The sequence below is a fragment of the Hemiscyllium ocellatum genome, chromosome 1 (genome assembly GCF_020745735.1).
Source record: "Hemiscyllium ocellatum isolate sHemOce1 chromosome 1, sHemOce1.pat.X.cur, whole genome shotgun sequence".
NCBI lineage: Eukaryota > Metazoa > Chordata > Chondrichthyes > Orectolobiformes > Hemiscylliidae > Hemiscyllium > Hemiscyllium ocellatum.
The window spans coordinates 103665644-103687305 of NC_083401.1; the positions used below are offsets into that span (position 1 = coordinate 103665644).

Below are 21662 nucleotides of genomic sequence, written 5' to 3' on the forward strand. Positions count from 1 at the left end.
AAACGAAAATATTCTGGATTTTCGTTTATTGTCAATTATTTGAACAGATTAAATAAATGAGAAAACATTACTACTAAAAGAAACCGTCGCGTCGCAGAAAGATCTTCAAACTGATTACCCTTCAATGCACAATATCGCCTTCCCTGTACATTTCCCAGCCAGGTGTGTTTAAAATAAAATCTCTTTATTTCTCTCTCTCTCTCTCTCTCTCTGTTTCTCTATGCCGGCTCTATTTATGCACGGTGTCAGCGTCCAGCGAATGTCCACCCGTGATAACATTTCACGCATAACAGGGAAGAGACTTGTTGTTAAATTGAGCGTGTAACGTTATTACAAAAAAGGCGGACCATGACACCCGGCTTCCTCTCCGAAAACAGAAAATATCTCAATTTGTGCCCGAGCTATGATCGCTTAAAAAGCTTAAAAGCGTAGGGAAATTGGATCAGGGAGAATCGTCACCCAACTTTCATTATTTAAAAGTAGTCTGATTGAATTAAGGGCAGGGATATGGTTAGAGGGATGATGGAGGGGACTCTGTGCGTAATGGTGTGGTATTAAATTCTAATTAGAGATGCAGGAATCAATGATAGGGAGGTTGGGCAGCTCAGTCCCCCTGTGCCAGCCCAATAGACTGATGAGTTATTGTCATGTAAAAGCGAAGGCAATAAGACCACCGCTTTGCTATTGTCCAAGTGGAAACAGCCAAGTTTATTATGAGGACTATATGCTCTAGAGACCTGAGGCAAGGCAGCTCATAGGAGGCATTTTGATAAAACTAAGCTCTCCTCTTAGAAAGAAGCCCAGTTTAAAGCAGACTCTGTGCTGTGCACATCTACCCACCAAAGGCACCTTCTCTTTCTCTCTCTCTCTCTTTCTCTTTTCTCATTCTTTTTTTTGGCCAGATATCCAGAGCCTTTTCAATGTATAAAATGGAATATTCTTACCTCAATTCTTCTGCCTACGAGTCGTGTATGGCTGGTATGGACACTTCAAGCCTTGCTTCAGCTTATGCTGACTTCAGTTCTTGCAGCCAGGCGAGTGGATTCCAATATAATCCTATAAGGACCACATTCGGGGCCAGCTCGGGATGCCCATCTCTAACTCCAGGATCCTGCAGCCTTGGAACTCTTAGGGACCATCAGAGCAGTCCATATGCAGCAGGTAAGGACCCTTTGCAATCCTTTCCAAGGAGTACCCCTTCTCCCCGCAACAAACATGTATATAGGAAGGTTGATTGCATTTGAAAATTGAAATGTGTTTAGTATTTACCAAACGAAATTTGCTTACACAAATGAAAGAATTTATCACGTTAGAAGCGATTGCAGGCAATGGGTAATTCAGTTACAGGGTTACACTATACTAGTCACACCCGAACCGCCAACAAAATTATCTTAAGCTGCCAAAATGATAGGCATAATTTATTTACTTTGCGATGATACGTAAAGCTTAGAAAATCTGTCCTGGTGTAATTAAATAACCAAAGACTAAAGCTCATTACCAGAGTGTCTTTAAAGCAGAGTGGCTTGGACTTAATACGACGATCATTTTAAAACGTTAGACAAACTTTAATAGGCATAAAATTTAGGAAAGGGTATTTATAGGCAATTTTGCACAAAATAAATATATTTAAGCCAAACAAACATTAAAATGCTAAATCGTCTGATTTTATTTCCAATTGTATTTCCCCCTACGTTTTGAGGGAAAGATTACGAATAATTTATTTTTGTACCATTCTTTATTCCACTAATTATTACTTGATTTAATCTCAGATCGGGTCTTATACTTAACCACATTTTTTAATATATCTGGCTTTTCTTCAGTGAATTGCAAAGCGGAATTGAGAACTGCCTGTTTATACATTTATCTTGTACTTAGCTACAGTTCTAAATGCCATTGTTTTCTACAGAAGAATTAATTATGTTTCACTCCGTTACTTTAAGTGTATTTGCCTTTTTTGTTATAATTGTATTGATTTGTGGACTTTCCCCTTGGCTGGCTGCTTTCGCACCCAGTACCATACAAGTTGTTCACGGATCACGGCGGCCTGAACGAAAAGCGGAAACAGAGACGGATACGGACCACTTTCACCAGCGCTCAGTTGAAGGAACTAGAGCGTGTGTTTGCAGAGACCCACTACCCGGATATTTACACACGCGAAGAGCTGGCTCTGAAGATAGACCTTACCGAGGCCAGAGTGCAGGTATTTTTGGGGAACACTGATCTAGGACAGCATCACTTCAGTTTAACAATTACATTTTCTCACCTCTACGTTATTCCAATATCAGTAACACTTACAATAGATTGGGACATATCTCGACACATCCAATGACACTATCGCATATTTGAGTAACGCCTTCACCCATTGTATTCATTATTGAGTAGCAATTGCCTAAGAATGAGAGTGCAGGAACAATGTATCCACCCACATCTGTTTATCGGGGTTATCTTATAGAATAGGGAATGCAATATTATTCGCTCCGTGGTTGTGTGAGTTGCTGCAACATAGAAGGGAAATCACATCAGAGATAGGCCTCAAGGAGAGGGAAAATCGGATCTCTGGAATAAAAGGGGATAACACCGATCCGCTCCAGTATGTTCATGATACCTTCACATTGACTATATAGATCGGCGCGACGCGCGTGTGGATATATACAAGAGATAAACAGAAAGGGAGATAGTGGGAGCCCTTAAGGCGCTATCAGTGAACTCCTGGGGATGTGACAGGATAGTATGTTCATGCAGTAACAGCACGCTCAGGAACCCTTCCCTTCCACCAGTGTACCATTAACCTTCATTCACCCTTGTGGGGTTTCTGTATTCCCGCTCAGGTCGGTCCGGTTTCTGAGCACTTTCCCATCTCGTGTTCATGAATTGACGGTGCGATTTGAGTCAACCTCTTCTCTGGCCGTGAAGTCATTTCTTGTTTCACAACACACCGGTCCGTCCCCGCCTCGAACTTCCTGTGTCTGTCTTTTTTTCCTGCAGGTTTGGTTTCAGAACCGCCGGGCTAAATTCCGCAAACAGGAGCGAGCGGCGGCGGCGGCGGCGGCAGCGGCCAAGAGCAGCGGCTCGGCCAAGAAATCCGACCTGCGCTCCGAGGAGGACAACAAGGACTCGAAACCGGCCGACCCGGACAGCACGGCTCCGGGCAGCTGTGTGCCAACCCCGGGCACCGGCGGCGGGGTGTCTGGCAGCGGGGCAGGGGGAGGAGGTGGAGGTGCTGGAGGAGGTGGAGGGGGAGGTGGTGGAGGGGCTCTGGGGGCCGGTGACTCCGCCAAAGCGGCTACCGCGGCGGCTGCAGCGGCGGCGGCGGCGGCGGCGGCAGCGGCGGCTGCGGGAGTAGCGGGTACCGGCTGGGCAACAGGCCCGGGCGGAGTGAGCGCAGTGCCCGACTCAATAGGAGGGCCTTTCGCCAGCGTGCTGTCCTCACTGCAGAGACCCAACGGAACTAAAGCCACTTTAGTAAAAAGCAGCATGTTCTGAACCCTTTACCCCCTTGTCCTTCCAACACTGGGATTTCAAAAAAATGTTTAAGGGAAAAAAAAAGACAAAAAAAAACATTTTGTGTGTCTTTCTACAGCGGTGTTCTGTGACTAAACTGTAAGTGTTCTTCTCAGTATAAATCGTCTTCTCTCGTTGACCTTAAAATACCCTCCCTTCCCCAATCCCTTCCCCTCCCACCCCACCCCACCACACACACACCTTGTAGTCTATCTAGAGTGTGTTAATGGATAATTCAATACGAAACAGATCATCACGGGTTGAGTTATTTTGTTTAGGTAAAAGCTGGTTCATATTATAATAATAATGGTATATATTTTTGTTAAATGCATGTTACCGTCCTCTCCGCCCCCAACACCTCTCTCCCGTTCGAAATTATGGTGAGCATAATCCTCATAAATTATGTTCAGGAGTTCAGAATTATTTATATGTGGTATAATGGATGCTTATATTTAAATAAGGGAAATATTTCTACGTGTGCATATAGTTTTCCAAAAGTGTACCATTAACTTGATTGTTGATAATAAAATGCGAAGCAAAGGTTGGAATATGTTTCTGTTTTTTTGTTACTAAAGTTGTGGCGATATGGCCTAGGGGCTGAGGGATAAAAAGTTACCTAAACCAGGGTAGCAACTGTGTGTTGTCAGCTCCAGGCTACAGGAGAATGTCAATGTGAATTTCTTTAATATTGTTGGCCGACATCGAGTGAACATTATTCTAATATATATTAACATCTGTTTCGTCTTGTGTGGGGAAGCTCAAACACATTTTTAAATGGAGTGGTTTGAATTACAGTATTTATAAACAGATTGTGATTGTATTAGTTTTCATTTTTAAGTGTCATCTTTGATGGAAATGCCAGAGACGACAGAAGCAGAACTGTGAAATCATAATAAAAAAAAGGCAAAACCCGTTTGCTGACTAATGCTGCAGTTTCACTTTGTGCTGTCTACATATCCGAAACGTTAATTATCAATCCATTGCATTAACACCTTTTTTCTTGAAGACGAATGTCTCAGCTAATCACGGAAAAGGATGTTTCAATTTGAATAAATAGCTACTATGTTTCGCTCGTCTTTTTTAAATAAAAAAACTTAGAATTATGTTGGATTTCCCTGAACTGATAAAGATCTTACGACGAATTGAGATGAATGGATTATGTTCTTGTTGCTTAAAGTAGAATCAATAAAATGATTTCAGATTTGTTGCATAAACATACACAGTTAAACAAGCAAAAGTTATTGTAAGTTAATATCATGTAAACCGAGGGTGTAAAGGCGATTAAACCTGCACTTATTAAATCCTTTCAGCGCCTTAAGATGTGTACTTTTGAAGTATATTCACTGTCATCGTGACAGTCAAACCTCCCCCGACAAGATTCCACAGACGACAACAAAATATACGATCAGATTATAAAAGCAAAATACTGCAGAACTGGAAATCTGAGGTAAACACCGAAAAACACTGAAGAGATCAGACAGCATCTGTGGGCGAAACAGCTTCTCGGTAGATGCTGTGTGACATGCTGAGCATTTCCAGCATTTTCCCTAATAGTTGTACATCATCAAATGATCTGCTTTTGTGCTGATGCTGGCTGTGGTGAGGGACAATGAGAGTAAAGCAGGCACCAATTGGCCCAGGCAAATTAATTACAGACTATTCAGAGTTTACTAATAAAGAGGCGATTAGGTCTTTCCCAGTGTCCTATGAAGGGCGACCTGTATATATTTACCATTACCTTGCTCATTAAAAGCAAGAGCGAGATCAAACGAAATGTTAAATGATTGATTTTGCAACATATTCCTCGAATATTAGTGAATATTGCATACAGCAAGTGCAATGGGAATCGACTTGTAATAAGCAAATTCTATTTGTTATTTCGAAAATAAAATAGTATTTTGTTTTTCAAATCTGACTGCTCAGGTAGAGCATCTCATCAACTATCAATAACCGTCAAAACAAACCAAAACCGGCATGCTCCTACTGCCTTTGGGGAATGCGAGGAGATCTGTAACGCTGTACTGAGTCTGGACATTGGTTTGCCCTGGATGAACTGACCGTAATAACTGGCTCTTTGTAAGTAGCTGGTTGACAATAGAAATATAGAGTAATTAGGAAAGATATTTTGTAATCAACTTGCTCAGTGAAGTTATTACAAACCTCTGGAGCAAAGTGGATGTGAACTCGGGTCTCCTGGCTCAGAGATAGGGGCATTGCCATTATGCCACATGACCCCTTCCACGCAGTTAGCAAACACAAACCGACCCAAGCTACGACTAAAGGCAAATAATTTTTTATCAAAGATAGCTAGATTATTTAAGGGCCGTGAGAGGAAAAACAAACTGCTCTCCCAGTTAGGATGAAACGGTGGTACATGGGCGTGTTCAATGGCATGTACAGTGGTTGACACATCCAGCATGTGTCAAAGGCAGCTTCCAAATTTCCCAAGACTTTTGGTAGCACTTATATTTGCAAAGCCACATCCTGCCAATAAATCCACAGATTCGAAGAGAATCTATGAAGAGAAATGTCTGCAACGGTTTCCACGTTTTCCCTTTTATACCGAAATAATTTTCGAACGATGTTCGTTTAAGAGGGTGCTTTTGCTAGAAGGTTATCGCTGATACAACAGCCTGTGTACACAAAAAGGACGCTTTACGACATATTTTCATTGATGATGTCGAAAATCACTCGAATAATTAAAAACAATTCCCTTTTTCATATCAAACATCACATTATTAATATAAGGTTCCGCATCATATCGCAGCACTTCAACAACCTGCTCAGGCATCGTGTGCAAATACCGGGGACCAATATAATTAATGAATCAACCATCCCATAATGAATCACTTAAGAAAAGGCTGCTACAATATTTCCTCAACATAAAGCAATGACTGCAATCGAAGTCATGGGTTTCCTAGGTTAGTGCTAATACTTTCTGGTATGAGATTGGAAAATTATCTTGTATCTCAACGATCTTACTGAATGCAAGCTGATTACAGAAGCCAGTTATTGATATTTCAGTACAGATGCGATCAAACAGATTAGGTGTCACTCTCCGGTTTTCTACTTGAACTCCCATCAGGTTTTGATTCTTTATGTCTCCCAAAAGAGACTTCCATCAAATAGTCGGTGTCTGTTCAACTGCTGGGGAATCATGTCAAATAGTTTTGGTGCCGGTGGGTGACCCCTAATTCCCATCAAACGGACAGAGTGTGAATTCCTGACACTGTATTCTAAGAGAGCTTCAATCAATGATATTAGACGCTGGTACAAGTCCCCAGTGCCCTAAGAAAGAATGTGACCAAATAGACGCAAAAACAGCCAACATGGTGTCAATTCATAAAATTCCAAGAACCGTTTCAAACAAAAGGGATTTTAATATTTGATGCTACAATAAAGTTTCCATAGAAAGGAATTCGATAATGGGAATTCCGCCGGCTGTTGGTCTCAATCTCAGTTGACCGATGGAGTTTTTCATCTTGCAAATTTCTAACCAGTCATTGGAATTCTATATTCCAGTCAGTCTGGCTGTGAATTTTCAATATGTCATGAAAGATTCCCTTGTTAAAAGGAGTACTTGTTTGTGATAACCTAATGAATGGGATTATCAAACTATTCCAAAGGAAATGTCCTTCTCAAACCACATAGAAGTGTTTGTCATCATCGTGTTAGCTATAATTCAATTGCTTGCAAAAAAAAATGTGACTTTTAATTTCCCTTCAGTAATGTGAGCACAAAGCTTTAGGCTGACACCAGTTGAATACTGGAAGTCCTGCATTGTAGGAGGTCTCTTAGATGAGATATAAATGAAGACCCTCTGAGCTCTCTAAGGCAGGTGTTGAAGATTTCATGATCGATCTTTATCCTTCAATCAGCATTTCAAAAACAAATGGCCAGGTCATTATCACATTGCTGCAGGTCATTCGTTTGGAGAAAGGTGAAGAGGCAGAGGTCATGGTCCACATTTGCACCAATGATATAGAATGAAGGAGTGCTAAGGTTCTGAAAGTAGATTTTAAGTCGTGAGACAAGAGACTGAAAATCCAGACGTTCATGCAGAAGTATTAGGAATACTCCCAGTGTAGCATGATAATGAGAAACGTGATGATTGAGTGAATGAGCACATGGCTGAAAAGTGAAGCAGGAGGGACAACTTTAGATTTCCGGGGCTTTGAAATCTATAATGTCACAGGTGGGGGACCTTTTATGGGAAGGATGGCTTGCTCTTTGGTAGGAATGGGACTAGTCTCCTCACAGGTTGAGCAAGGTTTTAATTAATTGCTGGGGGGGGGTGGGCAACCTGAGAGGGAATTCAGATAGAATAAAAACAAAGCTGATCATAGGAAGTAGAAAAGCTGCAAATGAAAGTAGACAGCAACAAAAATAATTCGAGAATCAACCAGGGCCAAATTACAGAACAGTGCTTTTAAAAACAGAAATGAATAATTCTACCTGAATACACACAGCATTTGCAAAATGACAGGTGAATTGACCACACTCAATCAAGGAAAGGAGGATGATGATTTGATTCATTGTCACAGTAGCACAGCGAAAAAAAACTGTTTTGCGAGCATTACGGACAGATTATAGCAAACAAGGACATCCAGATCATAGCGTGCTGAGACGGTGAAGCAGACAAGGTTGCATATGTACAGGAGATACACAAAGCAAGATCAAAATTAAATTTAAAATTAGAGAGGCCTATTCAGCGGGGAGTAAGTGAGGATTGCACTTGCTGGAGATCAGAGTTGAGGGTGTGGTTCTGGAAAAGCCCAGCAGGTCAGGCAGCATCCGAGGAGCAGGAGAATCGACGTTTCGGGCAAACGCCCTTCATCAGGTTCATTGAGCAGTCTAATAACAGCAGAGAATAAGCTGTTATTGAACCTGTTAATACGTGTGATCAAGCCTCTGTATCTTTTTTCATTGTGGGTCTTCCTACAGCTCATGGACTGCAGAGTACAAGAATTGAATTTATTTTCACGTGAGAAGTTTTGTCTTGTGAGCAACACAGGCAGATCACAGAGTTACGGAGCATAGATAAGAGTGTTCACCACCACCTTCTTGAAGGCAGCAAGGGATGGGCAATAAATGCTGGCCAGCCAGCAATGCCTTCATCCCGGGAGAGAATTAAAAAGTTACAGAGTCATAGTAGCAAACTCGAGACTGAATATTAAAGTATATTCAATATTTTGGGAGGATAGTCAAAAAGAAAAGTGGGTAATGCTAATAACAAGGACTGGAATTGATGCATTAATGAGAGGAAGGGCATACTTATCTGTTTAGATTGAGCTAAGAAACAGCAAGGGGCAGAACACATTGATAGGAGTGGTTCTCAAACAGCAAAAAATAATAGTAATGCAGGGTGCAGTATAATATAGGAAATTATATATCCATGTAAGAAGTACAATTCAGTAATCATGGGTGACTTTAATTTATACTGGATAAGAATAAGACTGGATAAATTTAATGTGCACAAATGTTGTGGGGCAGGAATGCTGTGATGGATCAGGAAAATACATTAAAAGTTTGGCAGTAAATCGGTTTTTAAGGAAACAATGCCTGGTTTTAAAAAATGTATAATGCAAAATTCCCCAATAGATAAAGTGAGAAAACCATAGCTAATGTGAGAAGTCAAATATTAGGTCAAATGAGGAAGCTTATAAAGTTGCCAAAAATGTAGTAAGCCTGAAAATTAGATGAGTTTTAGAATTCAGCAAAGAAGGACAAATGAATTGATAAGGAATGCGAGTCAAGCATGAATGTAAAATTGTATGAAGCATAAAAATTGATTTTTAATGGTTAGTAAAAATATTTAAAATGAAAATGTTAGTAAAGACAAATGCAAATCTGTTACAGGCAGAGAGATAAGAAATTATAATTGAAAATAGAGATATGTTAGAGAAGCAAAATAAGTAATTTGCATCTGTGTGCATAGAAGAAAATACAAACAGTCCACCTGTAATAATTAAGATCCAAGCATCTAGTGAGAGTATGTAATTGAAAGAAAGTAGTATTGCAGCATTTAAAGGGACTGAAAATTGCTAAGCTGCAGATCCCTGATGGCCATCAACATACAGTGTGTAAAGATGACTCTCAGATAAAGGACACATTGGTGATCATCTTTCAAAATTCTATTAATTCTGCAATGGTGCTTGCAGTTGGAAAGGTTACAAATATAATTCCACTATTTTAGGAGGAAGGGAGAGAATCTTGGGATCTTTAGACCTTCTGGGTTGAATTCAGTCGTAGGAAATTAGAATCCATTATAAAAGATGTGGTTACTCAATATTGAGAAAGCAATTATCTGAGTGCGTAGAGTCAACGTGGGTTTATGAAGGGAAAAGCATGTCAGACAAACCTAGTTGAGTTTTTGAGAGTGGTTTTAACAGAGTTGAAAGGGGAAACTTTCTTTCCACCCGAGCAGCGAATACCAAATGAATAGTCTCAGAGCAGTTGTGGATGGAACACAGTGTGCATATGTGTGATGCTATCTACTTTGCTAAGAGGAATTTAATGGTGAGGAATTAGGAAGTGTTGATGTCCAAAGGGACTTAGCTGGCTTGTTCTTAAGTTATTTAAAGCTAGCCCGCATATGCAACAAGTATATCAGAAGGCAAGCAATATGTATAATCAAGAGGATTTGATTATAGGAGCAAAGTTTTAATTCAATTGTTTAGAACACTGCACCTGGAGTAATGTATACATTACTTGCCTAAGGATGAATATACTTGCCACAGAGAGAGTGGGCAATTATGTTTGGTCATGAATCACCAGACTGATTCCTTAGATGGTGACTCCAAGTCTAGTTTGGTATTCTCTGAAATGCAGATGAATGAGAGGCAATCTCATAGCAACTTTCAACGTTCTTAAATAATTACTGATTGGATGTAGAAATAACATTTCTCGTAGCTGTGAGGTCTGGGATCAGGGGAATCAGAGTCATGACCAAAGGCAAGCTATTTAAGGCTGAGATGAAGAGGAATTTCTTCACCCAGAGGGTGGTGATGCTCTGGAATTGCCTATCCCAGAAGCTTAGTAAATTCAGGAGCAAGACTGATAAACTTTTAGTTACTAATGGCATCAAAAGGTATGGTGGCAGTGTGAAAATAGGGTACCTAGGGAGACCACCAGCCTTGATCTTGAATGACGCAGCAAGTCTGGCAGCGTTTATGGAGAGAGAAACAGGGTTAACACAGTTCCGAAGAGTCAGACCGGACTCCAACCGTTAACTCTGTTTCTCTCTTGTCGAAGAGTGTGGTGCTGGAAAAGCAACATCGGAGGAGCAGGATAATCAATGCTACAGGCATAAGCCCTTTATCAGGATCCTGCTCCTTGGATGCTGCTTGGCCTGCTGTGCTTTTCCAGCACTACACTCTGGACTCTGCTCTCCAGCATCTGCAGTCCTCACTTTCTCCCTCTGTTTCTCTCCTCACAGATACTGCCACACTTGCTGAGTTTCTCCAACACATTGTTTTTATTTCAGACTTGCAGCATCTGCAATGTTTTTTTTCAGTTAGATAGGTGGAGCAGGTTCAAGGAATCGAATAACCTATTTTTGCTCCTGCATTGTTTATGGAAGTTTGTTGTGTACAGTTTGTTTTCACGCAGACGGTGGTATGTGTATGGAATGAGCTGCCAGAGGAAGTGGTGCAGGCATTACAACATTGAAAAGGCATTTGGATGGGTATATGAATAGGAAGGGTTTGGAGGGATATGGGCCTGGTGTTGCAGGTGGGGCTAGATTGGGTTGGGATATCTGGTCGGCATGGACGGATTGGGCCGAAGGGTCTGTTTCCGTGCTGTACATATCTGTAACTCTATGACTCTATTTCAACAGTCCCTACATTTCAAAAATAAAGTCCTTAATTAGCTGCAAAGTGTTTTAAAACTACTGTATTCGAAAAAGGCCGACATGAATTAAACTCTTTCTTTCAATCCTAATAGCGAATCCCATCAATGAACTTCCTCAGATGTGGTGTATTCTGTTACGACAATCTGTCATATATCAATGGGAATTCTCATTATAAGATCGGACACGGACCCAACATATTCCAACAGACCAGATCTGGGTCCTTTATATTTCAGTAGAGATTCCCATCAATTTGTGCTTCAGACGTTATTATAAAAGCGATAGAAGTCCATTTCTGGATGTTCCTAGCCGCTGGCCGAGTTCAATGATCTTGCTGTGAGGGTCTGTCGCCCTCTGCAGTGTTTATGAAGGATTCGGGGGGTTCTCCGGCAGTATGTGCTCAGTCATATTTCTCCATGAAGCGAGTTAATCAGATTTTGTTAACATTTGTTCAAATAATTCATTGTTACACCTGATTAATTTCGCATCAATTTGATCCCGAACGAATTTTAGCGAATAAGCGAGGGAATATTGAGAGTTCCCGCGTGGATGAACTGTTCCCTAATATTAAAGCACAATGAATCCTGGGGATCTAGATTGTGAGGATGACAGATTTACTAAACGGCCCTTATTAATAAAGAACACATTTCTAGGTCCCCATATAAAAGTGTTGAATTGAACTTCGGAATTTTGACTGGGCATGGCCTATCTTTAGTCATTCCTTGAACATTTTTGTTCCAAAGAAAATAGCCACGGCGCAGCTTAGATATCAGAGTACGTGTGGGTAGTTGTCAAAGAGGGGGCGTTAAGTATAAAGAGCGGACCCTGTGCTGAGATCATTTCGATGTGCATCCTTTACTACTGAATTGATCTATGTTTTGTGTCAGTGTCCTGGGTACCTTTCAGATTGCAATGAATTGTGAACACATTTAACGGTAGTTTTGTACAACGGACTTGTATTATGTGTCCGCCTAGTTCAATGGAAATCAAAAACACATATCTTCACTAACACACTCTCATTAACTCGTAAAATACTTTAATTTAAATTGGTAAATTTAGGGGAACAGCACAATCAAAGGAATTGTGCAAGCAATTCTGCCTTTTGATGTGGTTGGCGTTAATGATTTTAGTTAGAAATCACACTCTCAGCGGAGCAGGTAAGGGCTGTTTGGCAGTGGCTGCCTGAAAGCTCGGTGACGTTTGTTGAACGGTTTAAATTTGAAAGTTTTTTTTAAAAAAGCGCGGAGCTGACCCTGAAGCTGGTGTAGCGCAAACTTCCGTGGGTAAGTTGTTTTCCTATAAAGGCGCGCAGGATTAGTAACTCCAAAGATTGCAGACAGATGAGTGACAGTGAGGGGGACTGGGAGGAAGCAGCCAGTGCAGGGACCCCCTGCGGCCTTTCCCCTCAAGAACAAGTATATCCTTTTGGATACTTGTGGGGGGGGGGGGGGTGTGGGGAGACGACTTACCAGGGGTAAGCAATGGGGTTCAGGCCTCTGGCACGGAGCCTGTCCCTGTTGCTCAGAAGGGAAGGGTGGAGAAGAGCAGAGCAATAGTTATTGGGGACTCGATAGTTCGGGGCACAGATAGGCGGTTTTGTGGGGGCGAGAGAGACTCACTATTGGTATGTTGCCTCCCAGGTTCAAGGGTACATGACGTCTCTGATCGTGTTATCCGGGTCCTTAAGGGAGAGGGTGAGCAGCCCGAAGTCGGGTCCACATTGGCACCAACGGCATAGGTAGGAGGAAGGATGAGGATGTTAGGCAGGTTTTCAGGGAGCTAGGTTGGAAGCTCAGAGTTAGAACAAACAGAGTTGTTGTCTCTGGTTTGTTACCTGTGCCACGTGATAGAGAGTCGAGGAATAGGGACAGAGAGCAGTTAAATGCGTGGCTACAGGGATGGTGCAGGAGGGAGGGATTCCAGTTTCTGGATAACTGGGGTTCTTTCTGGGGAAGGTGGGACCTCTATAAACAGGACAGTCTACACCTGAACCTGAGGGGCACCAATATCCTTGGGGGGAGGTTTGCTCGTGCTCTTTCGGGGGGGTTTAAACTAACTCTGCAGGGGCATGGGAACCTAGACTGTAGCTTTAGGGTGCAGGATCTGGAGTGTAGGGAGGTTAGGAACATGGCATCAATCTCGAAGGAGGGTGCCTGTAAACAGGTAGGTGGCTTGAAGTGTGTATACCTCAATGCGCGAAGTATACGAAATAAGGTAGGTGAACTTGCAGCGTGGGTTGGTACGTGGGAGTTCGATGTTATGGCTATTACAGAGACATGGGTAGAATGGGACAGGATTGGCTGTTGCAGGTTCCAGGGATTAAATGTTTTAGTAGGGTCAGAGGTGGGGGTAAAAGAGGGGGAGGTGTGGCATTGCTTTTCAAAGATAGTATTACAGCAGTGGAAAGGACGATGGATGAAGACTCACCATCTGAGGTAGTTTGGGCTGAGCTTAGAAATAGGAAAGGTGAGATCACCCTGTTAGGAGTTTTCTACAGGCCTCCTAATAGTCCTAGAGGTGTAGAAGAAAGCATTGCGAGGATGGTTCAGGAGAAGAGTGAAAGTAATAGGGTGGTTGTTATGGGGGACTTTAACTTTCCAGATATTGACTGGGAAAGCTATAGCTCGAGTACGTTAGGTGGTTCGGTGTTTGTCCTGACACAATATGTAGACAGACCAACAAGAGGTGAGGCCATACTGGATTTGGTTCTGGGTAACAAACCAGGCCAGGTGTTAGAATTGGAGGTAGGTGAGCACTTTGGGGACAGTGACCACAATTCGGTGACTTTTACTCTAGTGATGGAGAGGGATAAGTGTGCACTACATGGCAAGAGTTACAGCTGGGGGCAGGGAAATTATGATGCGGTGAGGCATGACTTAGGATGCGTGGCTTGGAAAAGTAGGCTTCAAGGGAAGGGTGCAATCGATATGTGGAGCTTGTTCAAGGAGCAACTATTGAGTGTCCTTGATACGTATATACCTGTCAGGCAGGGAGGAAAGGGTTGTGTGAGGGAGCCGTGGTTTAATAAGGAATTGGAATCCCTTGTTAAAGGGAAGAGGGCGGCCTATGTAAAGATGAGGCGTGAAGGTTCAATTGGGGTGATTGAGAGTTATAAGGTAGCCAGGAAGGATCTAAAGGGAGAGCTAAGAGCAGCAAGGTGGGGACATGAAAAGTCCTTGGTTGATAGGATTAGGGAAAACCCAAAGGCTTTCTATAGGTATGTCAGGAATAAAAGAATGACTAGGGTAGGAATAGATCCAGTCAAGGATAGTAGTGGGAAGTTGCGTGTGGAGGCTGAAGAAATTGGGGAGACACTGAATGAATACTTTTCGTCAGTATTCACTCAGGAACAGGACATTGTTACCGATGTGAATATTGAGTCACAATTAATTAGAATGGATGGCTTTGAGGTATGTAGGGAAGAGGTGTTGGAAATTCTGGAAAGGGTGAAAATAGATAAGTCCCCTGGGCCTGATGGCATTTATCCTAGGATTCTCTGGGAAGCAAGGGAGGAGGTTGCAGAGCCATTGGCCTTGATTTTTATGTTCTCCTTGTCTACAGGAATAGTGTCAGAAGACTGGAGGATAGCAAATATGGTTCCCTTGTTCAAGAAGGGTAGTAGGGATAACCCTAGTAACTATAGGCCGGTGAGTCTCACTTCTGTTGTGGGCAAAGTCTTAGAGAGAATTGTAAGGGATAGGATTTATGAACTTCTGGATAGGAATAACGTGATCAAGGATAGTCAGTATGGTTTTGTGAAGGGCAGGTCGTGCCTCACAAACCTTATTGAATTCTTTGAGAAGGTGACTAAGGAGGTAGACGAGGGTAAAGCGGTAGATGTGGTGTATATGGATTTTAGTAAGGCGTTTGATAAGGTTCCCCATGGCAGGCTACTGCAAAAAAATACGGAGGTATAGCATTGAGCGTGAGTTGGAGGTTTGGATTAGGAATTGGCTGGCTGGAAGAAGACAGAGGGTAGTAGTTGATGGTAAAGGTTCATCTTGGAGTGCAGTTACCAGCGGTGTTCCACAAGGATCTGTTTTGGGACCATTGCTGTTTGTCATTTTTATAAATGACCTGGAGGAGGGGCTAGAAGGTTGGGTGAGCAAGTTTGTGGATGATATAAAAGTCGGTGGAGTTGTTGACAGTGAGGAAGGATGTGGCAGGTTACAGCGGGATATGGATAAGCTGCAGAGCTGGGCAGAAAGGTGGCAAATGGAGTTCAATGTAGCTAAGTGTGAAGTGATTCACTTTGGTAAGAGTAACAAGAAGATGGAGTACTGGGCTAATGGTCAGATACTTGGTAGTGTGGATGAGCAGAGGGATCTTGGTGTTCATGTACACAGATCTCTGAAAGTTGCCACCCAGGTAAATAGTGCTGTGAAGAAGACATATGGCGTACTGGCTTTTATTGGTAGAGGAATTGAGTTTCGGAGTCCTGAGGTCATGTTGCAGTTGTATAAGACTCTGGTGCGGCCGCATCTGGAGTATTGTGTGCAGTTTTGGTCGCCATACTATAGGAAGGATGTGGAGACACTGGAACGGGTGCAGAGGAGGTTTACCAGGATGTTGCCTGGTATGGTAGGAAGATCGTATGAGGAAAGGCTGAGGCACTTTGGGGCTGTTTCATTGGAGAAAAGAAGGTTTAGGGGTGACTTGGTAGAGGTGTACAAGATGATTAGGGGTTTAGATAGGGTTGACAATGAGAACCTTTTTCCACGTAGGGGAGTCAGCTATTACGAGGGGACACAGCTTTAAATTAGGGGTGGTAGGTGTAGGACAGATGTTAGGGGTAGATTCTTTACTCAGCGAGTCGTGAGTTCATGGAATGCCCTGCCAGTAACAGTGGTGGACTCTCCCTCTTTATGGGCATTTAAACGGGCATTGGATAGGCATATGGAGGAAAGTGGGCTAGTGTAGGTTAGGCTTGGATCGGCGCAACATCGAGGGCCAAAGGGCCTGTACTGCGCTGTACTTTTCTATGTTCTATGTTCTAACAACAGGTTTATTTGGAAACACTAGCTTTTGGAGCGCTGCTTCTCTATCGGGTGGTTGTGGAGTGGAATTAATTAAAACACCGCCTCTGGAGAAAGTGTGATAAAATAATTGCAGTGAATCGGAGAGCGAATGACACTCAGGGCTGAGGATTGCATGTGCTAAAACTGACGCCGGAGAAGTTTGGTTCGGGGAATTTGTAATGTTTTAAAATGTTTCTGGGAAACGTTAACCAGAAAGGAATGTTGAAAATTAGCGGTGCTTCAATGATCATTGGTCGAATTAAGTCAAAGTGACGTCTCCGTCATCCCTGATTCAAGTAAAGGTGATGGGAGATTTCTGGGCTGAACCGAGTGAACTGCAAACTGTTTGCTCCCGCGCTTTGCCAGAGCGGTCTCCATCGCTACAGACTTGACTTGGGCATTTCGACTGACGGGTGGACTCAATCAAGGTTTCCCCAAAAGAATTACAGTGGATTGGGTTCCGAATTGTCAGACAGGGCCGTCGGGTTTGGATATCAAGAATAATCGCTGAAAATGGTCGAAACCCGCCTCAGGCCTGGCGCTATCTGTGGGGGGAGAAACAGTTCTGAAGAAGGATGACTGGACTCGAAACATAGACTCTGCTTCTATCTCCGCGGATGCTGCCGGACCTGCCGAGTTCCTCCAGCAATTTCTGTTTTTGTGTGTGAGAGAGTAATAGAGTTAACGTTTCAGATCGACGGTCCTTAAATGAGTAATTCGTTCTGACCTCCCTTTCTCTGCTGCTGCCGACGACCTTTAAGCATTTCTGGCATTTTCTGTTTTTATCTCCGATTTCCAGCACCCGCAGTACTTTACTCTTGGTTGAAGGTTTTACTACTAGTTACTGCAATAGCGGGATTTGAAATCAAGTCCCCAGAAACATTATTTAGCTCTGCAATCTAGCAATTATACCACTAGGCCATCTCCTCCGCAATGTTAAGCGATGTTAGTGGTATCAGTAAAATGTTTGCAAATTTCCCCATTATTACATCTGAATAGTCGATTTTCCCTTTAGGGGGCTCAGATTAAAAAAGGAAACCTCTTAACCGATGAACGAAAGTTGTGTCAATTATTTTCAAGGATCTTCTATATTCCCAGCAATGGGCACCATGCGTAACAACAATAAAAGCATTGAGATTCTTTGTTGAGCTCAAGGAAGCATTTTATATTGTTTCACCAACCTCTAAGGGCTTGAGACTGTCAATAGTATGCATTTCTTAAATTGCTTCATAACCTATTTATTTTGTTTTCCTCAGGTAATTTAATGTGCTCTCAGTGCATTAAGGCCCCATGCTGTTTAGTAACAATGTTTGGAAACATCCTGTGCTCCATACTTGAACAGTTGTGAATGAAGACAGAGCATCAGATGCATGGTCAGTTTGATCAATAATTAATCTGACAAAATTGTACACAAAGTAGTCATGAGCAAATATGAGCCAATTATTTTCAATTGCTCCAAGATCTGTTTCATTGGTTGGGAGTGACTTTGCTTTTATACATAACTTTGTTCCATCACAGCGTGCTAGATAACCAGAAAATGGGTGAACTGAGATTAACATTTCCTGGGATGCCTGTAGATTCCAATGTTGTTTATTATGTGTTCATTTGGATTAAGAATATGGTGACTTTTCAAAACAAGTGGATAGATTCTTCTCTTTTAATGGATTGTAACTCATTGCTGATGATCCATTCTGGAATATTTCAAATGAATACTGAACTCAACTAGCACACGGTTGTACTTTTTTCATGTTGCATTTTATTCTGATCACAATGTACTGCCTAAAAGGTAAGTGGAAGTAGATTTCAAAGGGAATTGGAGAAATAATTAAAGGAAGGAAAATATAGGGCTTTGGGAAAACATAAGAAGAAGAGAAAAAGGAGTCAGGAGATGCCAAATGACTCCTTTGAAATCTTGCCATGATTCAGTACAGTCATTGTAGTCCTTCTACCTCAGCTCTATATTGTCATCATTTCACCACTTCTCTTGATTTCCTTAGCGTCCAAATATCAACTGGTCTCAGTCATGTTCTCTACTGTGAACTCAGAGTGAAAATATTTATTCAGCACCTCTAGATGTCTGCTTTTGCCTGATATAATTTTCCCTGTCACTTCCTCCAAGGCAATGTTTTCCAAAATGTTGGTTGAAACCCCATTTGGGGGTTAGAGAATCAGTGAACTGCTGAGTGTTCTCGCTGTTTTGTATGTAATAAATCTGAACCATGATAGATGCATGAGAGGTAGTACCATTGTGGTCACAATAGTGTTACACTGGTAGCTGCAATGACCAGAGAGAAATTCTGTGCATCAGGCATCTATAATGAATGTACCCAGTACCCAATATCCTGTGTTGGAATCCTCTGCAGTTGCAACCTTACAACGCTACCTCAAAGGGACATGAGGCATTGAGTAGGCAGTATTACATACTCCGGTGGAGTACAGCAGATCATTCCTGTAGTAACTGAAGCCAGAATTTCCTGAGCTACCAGTTGACACTGACCTCTACAGTGACCTCTGACCACTGCCTTCATCAGTGAGGATGGCCCTTTATTACACCCCATAGGCAAAAGTACACCCCTTCTTTCCAGGATGGCCTTCAGGAGAACATCTGGGGAGGTGTTATCAAAATGTGGTGGCATTCTTTTTTGCATGGTCTTTGACAATGCTGGGATTGGATGAGGCTAATGAGCAGGGAATGGGTGATGTTTTTGGGTTATACACTTGTTTCCTGAGTGCCTTTTAAATTTGGTGCCTCAATGTTGATCCAGGTAGGTCCAGCAAGAATCAGAAAAAATGTGGTGCTTTATCCCCACATGCAGCATCTGAAGATATATACAATCAAGCAGTAAACCCTGTCCAGCTAAGTAGAAGTCTATCCCACTTCATCATCCTCTTCCATTCTTAGTCTCAAAAAAGGAAAATCCCTCCCATTGCGTTTTTCTTCCCCCATCTCATTCTTCTCCAATTGAAGCTTTCCTGGCATTTGGCAGCTTCATTTGTAAGACTTTTCTCAAAACAATTTTATAAAGATCACTTGCAGGGTGTGTGTGTGTGTGTGTGTGTGTGTGTGTGTTGAATTGTATGGTTTTATTTCTGGCAAGTGTCATTCTCTTTGAGTGTCATAGATGGTTTCTCTCCGATGGGGCCCAGAACATCAAACATAGAAAAGTACAGTACAGAACAGGCCCTTAAGCCCACGATGTTGTGCCGAGACTTAATCCTAATGTAAAATATAATAACTTAACCTAGGCACCTCTCAATTCACTGCTATCCATGTGCATGTTCAGCAGTTGCTTAAATGTCCCTAATGACTCTGCTTCCATCACCACAGCTGGCAACGCATTCCATGCATTCACAACTCTCTGCATAAAGAACCTACTTCTGACGTCACCTTTATACCTTCCTTTTAATATCTTCAAACTATGACTTCTCGTACCAGTCAATCCTGCCCTGGGGAAACATCTCTGGCTATTAACATTATTTATTCCTCTCATTATTTTGTATACCTCGATCAGGTCTCCTCTCTTCCTCCTTCTCTCCAGAGAGAAAAGTCCGAGCTTATTCAACCTTTCTTCATAAGGCAAGCCCTCCAGTCCAGGCAGCATCCTGGTAAACCTTCTTTGCACCCTCTCCAAAGCCTCTATAGTAGGGCGACCAGAACTGGACACAATATTCCAAATGTGGTCTCACCAGGGACTTGTGGAGCTGCAGCAAAACCTCGCAGCTCTTAAACTCGATACCCTTCTTAATGAAAATCAAAACACCATATGCTTTCTTAACAACCCTATCCACTTGGGTGGCAACTTTGAGGGATCAATGTACTTGCACACCCAGATCCCTCTGTTCCTTCCCTCTGCCAGGAATCCTGTCATTAATCCTAATCTTGTTTTTAATCCTAATCCTGTCTTTAATCCTATATTCAGCATTCGAGTTCGACCTTCCAAAATGCATCACTTTGCATTTATCCAGGTTGAACTCCATCTGCTATTTCTCAGCCCAGCTCTACATTCTGTCTATGTCATGCTGCAGCCTGCAATAGCTCTCGATATTATCGACGACACCGCCAACTTTTGTGTCATCTGCAAATTTACTAACCCACCCCTCAACTCCTCATCCAAGTCATTTATAAAAACTACAAAGAGCAGAGGCCCAAGAACAGAGCCCTGCAAGACCCTACTCAACACTGACCTCCAGGCAGAATACTTTCCATCTACAACTACTCTCTGCCTTCTGTCAGCCAACCAATTCTGAATCCAGATAGCCAAATCTCCCTGTATCCCATACTTCCTGACTTTATGAATGAGCCTACCATGGGGAACCTTACCAAATGCCTTGCTGAAATCCATATACACCACATCCACTGCTCGACCTTTGTCGACCTGTCTTGACACTTCCTCAAAGAACTCAATAAGATTTGTGAGGCATGACCTGCCCCTCCCAAAGCCATGCTGACTGCCTTTAATCACACTATGCTTTGCCAAATAGTCATAAAATTCTATCCCTCAGAATTCTTTCCAAAACTTTGCTGACCACAGGCATAACACTGACTGGTCTGTAATTGCCAGAGATTTCACTATTACCCTTCTTGAAAAGTGGAACAACATTCGCCTCTTTCCAATCCTCCGGTACGACTCCTGTGGAGAGTGAGGAGGCAAATATCCTCACCAGCGGCTAAGCAACCTCCTTTCTTGCACTATTGTCCCAAACTCACCTTATTAATTACCCACCATGCCCCTATGTCATCGCCCTTGTCCAATGCTAGTCTGCTTTTACCACTCAGTGTAGCTAAAAGAACTCAACACTGCCAGGTTAATCTGGAAAGGATTGGCATCCCTGTTGGCAACCCTAACTTTGAAAGGCTGTTGTGACCCTGGACAAGCACTGTCAGTCTGGAGCTGCCCTACACTGTTTGCAATGTTTGTCCCTTACATAGCAGAGAAGGGGTGATTGGTGCCCCATTTTGCAAACCAGCACCTGGAGGTCTTTGTGCATGGAGTGGTGCAGAGAAAGATTGTCTTCCTCCAGCAGGATTGCTAGAGGAGACCAGAGCCTGGCACCCTGGTCCAAGCTTGCCACCTGGGACATTGTGGATTCAGCCATTTGAAGGAAGACCCAGCAACGTAGAAAGAAGGTCAATGACTTTTCCAGATCCACCAGGGTAAGACCCACCATCTTCTCTCTACCGCATCCCCCTCTATTGCTGAATCTGCGGACAGTTCCCACCAAGATTCATGTGTTCTCACTCTCACTATTGCCTGCAACATCTTCCCTCCCTCACTCTCACCCACACTAAT

The 21662-nt window shown here is 42.6% G+C and overlaps 1 protein-coding gene across 1 annotated transcript; it reads left to right on the forward strand.

Moving 5' to 3' along the window:
* Positions 1-920: 920 nt before the first annotated feature.
* Positions 921-3970, forward strand: phox2bb (paired like homeobox 2Bb). Its single transcript, XM_060831121.1, has 3 exons — positions 921-1161; positions 2013-2200; positions 2986-3970. Exons 1-3 carry the CDS (start codon positions 921-923, stop codon positions 3481-3483), a joined length of 927 nt encoding a protein of 308 aa, XP_060687104.1. The 3' UTR covers positions 3484-3970.
* Positions 3971-21662: the final 17692 nt, after the last annotated feature.